Source organism: Bufo gargarizans, unplaced genomic scaffold (assembly GCF_014858855.1).
Source record: "Bufo gargarizans isolate SCDJY-AF-19 unplaced genomic scaffold, ASM1485885v1 original_scaffold_1674_pilon, whole genome shotgun sequence".
Lineage (NCBI taxonomy): Eukaryota > Metazoa > Chordata > Amphibia > Anura > Bufonidae > Bufo > Bufo gargarizans.
The window spans coordinates 114,405-120,404 of NW_025334461.1; the positions used below are offsets into that span (position 1 = coordinate 114,405).

Here is a 6,000-nt window from a genome sequence, read left to right on the forward strand (position 1 = left end):
TGTGCAGAGTCCATATCTACAGAAGCGGTTACTGTGCAGAGTCCATATCTACAGAAGCGGTACTGTGCAGAGTCCATATATACAGAAGCGGTACTGTGCAGAGTCCATATATACAGAAGCGGTACTGTGCAGAGTCCATATATACAGAAGCGGTACTGTGCAGAGTCCATATCTACAGAGGAAGGGAAGAGGTACTGTGCAGAGTCCATATCTACAGAGGAAGGGAAGAGGTACTGTGCAGAGTCCATATCTACAGAGGAAGGGAAGAGGTACTGTGCAGAGTCCATATCTACAGAAGCTGGTACTGTGCAGAGTCCATATATATACAGAAGAGGTACTGTGCAGAGTCCATATTTACAGAGGAAGGGAAGGGGTACTGTGCAGAGTCCATATCTACAGAAGAGGTACTGTGCAGAGTCCATATCTACAGAAGCGGTACTGTGCAGAGTCCATATATACAGAAGTGGTACTGTGCAGAGTCCATATCTACAGAGGAAGGGAAGAGGTACTGTGCAGAGTCCATATCTACAGAAGAGGTACTGTGCAGAGTCCATATCTACAGAAGAGGTACTGTGCAGAGTCCATATACAGAAGTGGTACTGTGCCGAGTCATATATACAGAAGTGGTACTGTGCAGAGTCCATATATACAGAAGTGGTACTGTGCAGAGTCCATATATACAGAAGCGGTACTGTGCAGAGTCCATATATACAGAAGTGGTACTGTGCAGAGTCCATATATACAGAAGTGGTACTGTGCAGAGTCCATATATACAGAAGTGGTACTGTGCAGAGTCCATATATACAGAAGTGGTACTGTGCAGAGTCCATATATACAGAAGTGGTACTGTGCAGAGTCCATATATACAGAAGCGGTACTGTGCAGAGTCCATATATACAGAAGCGGTACTGTGCAGAGTCCATATATACAGAAGTGGTACTGTGCAGAGTCCATATATACAGAAGCGGTACTGTGCAGAGTCCATATATACAGAAGTGGTACTGTGCAGAGTCCATATATACAGAAGTGGTACTGTGCAGAGTCCATATATACAGAAGTGGTACTGTGCAGAGTCCATATATACAGAAGTGGTACTGTGCAGAGTCTATATATACAGAAGCGGTACTGTGCAGAGTCCATATATACAGAAGTGGTACTGTGCAGAGTCCATATATACAGAAGTGGTACTGTGCAGAGTCCATATATATACAGAAGTGGTACTGTGCAGAGTCCATATATATACAGAAGTGGTACTGTGCAGAGTCCATATATACAGAAGCGGTACTGTGCAGAGTCCATATATACAGAAGTGGTACTGTGCAGAGTCCATATATACAGAAGTGGTACTGTGCAGAGTCCATATATACAGAAGTGGTACTGTGCAGAGTCCATATATACAGAAGTGGTACTGTGCAGAGTCCATATATACAGAAGTGGTACTGTGCAGAGTCCATATATACAGAAGTGGTACTGTGCAGAGTCCATATATACAGAAGTGGTACTGTGCAGAGTCCATATATACAGAAGTGGTACTGTGCAGAGTCCATATATACAGAAGCGGTACTGTGCAGAGTCCATATATACAGAAGTGGTACTGTGCAGAGTCCATATATACAGAAGTGGTACTGTGCAGAGTCCATATATACAGAAGCGGTACTGTGCAGAGTCCATATATACAGAAGTGGTACTGTGCAGAGTCCATATATACAGAAGTGGTACTGTGCAGAGTCCATATATACAGAAGTGGTACTGTGCAGAGTCCATATATACAGAAGTGGTACTGTGCAGAGTCCATATATACAGAAGTGGTACTGTGCAGAGTCCATATATACAGAAGTGGTACTGTGCAGAGTCCATATATACAGAAGTGGTACTGTGCAGAGTCCATATATACAGAAGTGGTACTGTGCCAGAGTCCATATATACAGAAGTGGTACTGTGCAGAGTCCATATCTACAGAAGTGGTACTGTGCAGAGTCCTATATATACAGAAGTGGTACTGTGCAGAGTCCATATATACAGAAGTGGTACTGTGCAGAGTCCATATATACAGAAGGGTACTGTGCAGAGTCCATATACAGAAGTGGTACTGTGCAGAGTCCATATATACAGAAGGGTACTGTGCAGAGTCTATATCTACAGAAGTGGTACTGTGCAGAGTCCATATCTACAGAAGAGGTACTGTGCAGAGTCCATATCTACAGAGCGTTACTGTGGGTCAAAGAAGTGGTACTGTGCAGAGTCCATATATACAGAAGTGGTACTGTGCAGAGTCCATATATACAGAAGTGGTACTGTGCAGAGTCCATATATACAGAAGTGGTACTGTGCAGAGTCTATATATACAGAAGCGGTACTGTGCAGAGTCCATATATACAGAAGTGGTACTGTGCAGAGTCCATATATACAGAAGTGGTACTGTGCAGAGTCCATATATACAGAAGTGGTACTGTGCAGAGTCCATATATACAGAAGTGGTACTGTGCAGAGTCCATATATACAGAAGTGGTACTGTGCAGAGTCCATATATACAGAAGTGGTACTGTGCAGAGTCCATATATACAGAAGTGGTACTGTGCAGAGTCCATATATACAGAAGTGGTACTGTGCAGAGTCCATATATACAGAAGCGGTACTGTGCAGAGTCCATATATACAGAAGTGGTACTGTGCCCTCTTTTCCCCTTCCCCTGTGGTTTCGCTTGTTGCGTCCTGTCTGTAGCTTGTAGTTTGTCAGTCGCCCGTACAGCTGGGGGTATGCTCACCTTCCCCGGGGTCCCCGGGCACCTGCAGTCCTGGCTCTCGGGGATGTGATTGGCATTTCGGGCATGTTTTTGGCTGCTGGTCATGAGGAATGAGTCGCCTCAGCAGCTGCTCCGGGATCACATTCTCGGAGATGTTCCCAAATTGTTTTTGGTATCTTTACTGTTATTGAAAAGTTGCGCAATTCCTGCCCACGAAGTCACATGACGCAATAATGCCCGTTAATCATCATGTGAAATAGTCCCAGGAAGTTATCACCCCCATCATCTCCTTAAAGGGCTTTCATTAAAACTTCATTATTGTAATGTTTCTACTGCTCGCCATGTTCAATATCTCTGCTTGCTGTCGGTTACTGGACACATTCTTTCTATTCTAACCCAATCCTACTGTCTCAGCTGATTTAGTCTCCTCTGTGGACACCAGCTGGAGACATATCACCTGCGCTGGCACATTGTAGCAAATGAGCAGGATAGGAGAGCCATTTAGGGCAGCCGTGAATCACTGAAATTGGATACAATTGTAACAAACTCCCTGCTGTGATTAGTTCCTGTGCAATGACAGCAAGCAGAGATCCTGAAAATGGTGAGGAGCTGAAACCGTCAGTCAACAACATGGAGTCTTTAATTACAGGAAACCCTGAGTGATATGCAGAGAATGTTGGCGCCACTTATCTCCGCAGGGACAATCGCGCATGGTGGATTTTACGGTGCCCCCTCCTAGTGAATACACATCAGTGACTATCACTCCTATCATCTCTCTACAGGTTAGAACCTCCTCTTGGCCATGAAGAACATGAAGTCAACGCAGTTATTCGTGGCGACCAACCAGATTGTAGATCAGATTAGACAGTGGGACAATGTATCAGGTGTTGCCATGGAGACCGGTTTAAATGTTGCCACTCTTTTCCTCACGTGGCCTGAATTGCGCCACTTTTAGATTTCCTGAGGAACGTGTTGGTGACGCGAGCATCCGGTGGCCTGAAATCTATGACTGTGTGTCCACCCCTCATCACCCTGGTACCATCACTTACCTCCGGGCAGGCTGAGGGGGCCGCACGGTTTGCTGATCACGTCGTTCCCTTCCACGAATATCTTCTTAGTACATAACCGCCACAAGCCGAAGTGCGCCACCTCGCACGGCTCATCATAATTGTCCACTTTGGGGCTCATGACGGCCCAGTGGTCGCTCATCACGGCGACCAACATCAGGGACACCCCAATCAGGATGATGGAGAAGGTGATCCTGATCTTCAGGGCTTTCAGTTCCTTCATGGTGGTGGCCAGGGGTCTTGTGCGGGGTCTTCTGAGTTTGTCCTGTCGCCTTCTCAGCTCTGCTATCTCTGAGGCTGCCGCTGAGATTGGAGAAGGGGCTGGGCCGGGCCCCGCAGCTGTTGGGATCTGTCAGTGCAGCAGAGGATGCTGGGAGGTGCTATTAATGCAGGAGCCTTTGGTTTAGTTAAGTTGCTGCTGTAAACAATTACATTATCGTCCCCACCGCCCCACGGCTGCGCCCACCGCCCGCACCGCCGCCCCCACGGCCCCCACCGCCGCCGAGGATTGTTTGAGTTTTGATTTATTTTTTTTAAAGAAGAGGAAAACAAAAAGGGAAAAAAAGTTGTAACATTTGTACATTATTTTTGGTCCATTCTTAATGGCCCAAAAATTGCCACGTGCAGAACGTCAGCGGGAATCCCATCATCCGCTGCAAGCAAAGTCTGAGACCAGCGCTGGGGGAATTCATATCCCTCCTCAAAGTTTAGAAAACTTTTGGGTGATTTTAAGAAAATAGTTAACTTGGTGCTGGGCATCAAATCGAAGCCTATGGGTTTTGGGCTATTGGAGTCTATGGGTGATGGACTGGGATATCGGAGTCTATAGATGATGGACTGGGATATCGGAGTCTATGGGTGATGGATTGGGATATAGGAGTCTATAGATGATGGATTGGGATATCGGAGTCTATGGGTGATGGATTGGAATATAGGAGTCTTTAGCTGATGGACTGGGATATAGGATTTTATGGCTGATGGACTGGGATATAGGAGTCTATAGATGATGGATATGGATATGGGAGTCTATGGGTAATGGATTGGGCTATAGGAGTGTATGGGTGATGTATTGGATGATGGGAGTTTATGGATGATGGATTGGGATATAGGAGTCTATGGATGATGGATAGGGATATAGGAGTCTATGGGTGATGGATTGGGATAGAGGAGTCTATGGATAATGGATTGGGATATAGGAGTGTATGGGTGATGGATTGGGATATAGGAGTGTATGGGTGATGGATTGGGCTATAGGAGTCCATGGGTGATGGATTAGGATATAGGAGTGTATGGATGATGTATTGGATTATGGGAGTTTATGGATGATGGATTGGGATATAGGAGTCTACAGGTGATGGATTGGGATATGAGTATATGGGTGATGGATTGGGATATAAGTATATGGATTATGGATTGGGATATAGGAGTGTATGGGTGATGGATTGGGTTATAGGAGTGTATGGGTGATGGATTGGGATATAGGAGTGTATGGGTGATGGATCGGGATATAGGAGTCTATGGATGATGGGTGATGTGTTCGGTTATAAGAGTCTCTGGATGATCTATTGGGTTATTTTAGATCATGATGAGTGCTGGGCTCATATATTTTGTTATTGGGTCTTGGGTCTTGGGTCAAGAGCCTTGTGCTCTTATATTGGGTATTGGGGTGTATGATGAGTGGTGGGCTCCTATATTAGTTCATGAGGTGTATGATGAGTGGTGGGCTTCTGTATTGGGTTTGAGTCATATGATGAGTGGTGGGCTCTTATATTGGGATGCGTGATGAGTGGTGGGATTGTATATTGGGTCATGGAGCTGAATTATGAGTGATCGGCTCTTATATTGCGTCATGGAGGTGTATGATGAATTGTGGGCTCTTATATTGGGTCATGGAGATGTATGATGACTGGTGGGCTCCTGTGTTGGGTAATGTAGGTCTATGATCAGTGGTGTGCTCCTATGTTAGGTCATGGAGGTGTATGATGAGTGGTGGGCTCCTGTGTTCGGTCATGGAGGTGTATGTTGAGTGGTGGGCTCCTATGTTGGGTCATAGAGGTGTATGATAAGTGGTGGGCTCCTGTGTTGGTCATGGAGGTGTATGAAGAGTAGTCAGCTCCTATATTGGGTCATGGAGGTATATGATGAGTGGTGGGCTCCTGTGTTGGGTTTGAGGCGTATGATGAGTGGTGG

At 45.8% G+C, this 6,000-nt stretch overlaps 1 protein-coding gene across 1 annotated transcript in view; it reads right to left on the reverse strand.

The window, feature by feature from the left end:
- CACNG1 (calcium voltage-gated channel auxiliary subunit gamma 1) overlaps nucleotides 1–4,132 on the reverse strand; it is a 36,839-nt gene extending 32,707 nt beyond the window's left edge. The window contains exon 1 of the mRNA XM_044274329.1: nucleotides 3,793–4,132. Coding sequence (XP_044130264.1) covers nucleotides 3,793–4,033 — 241 coding nt within the window. The 5' untranslated portion in view covers nucleotides 4,034–4,132. The remainder of the gene's footprint in view (nucleotides 1–3,792) is intronic.
- Nucleotides 4,133–6,000: the final 1,868 nt, after the last annotated feature.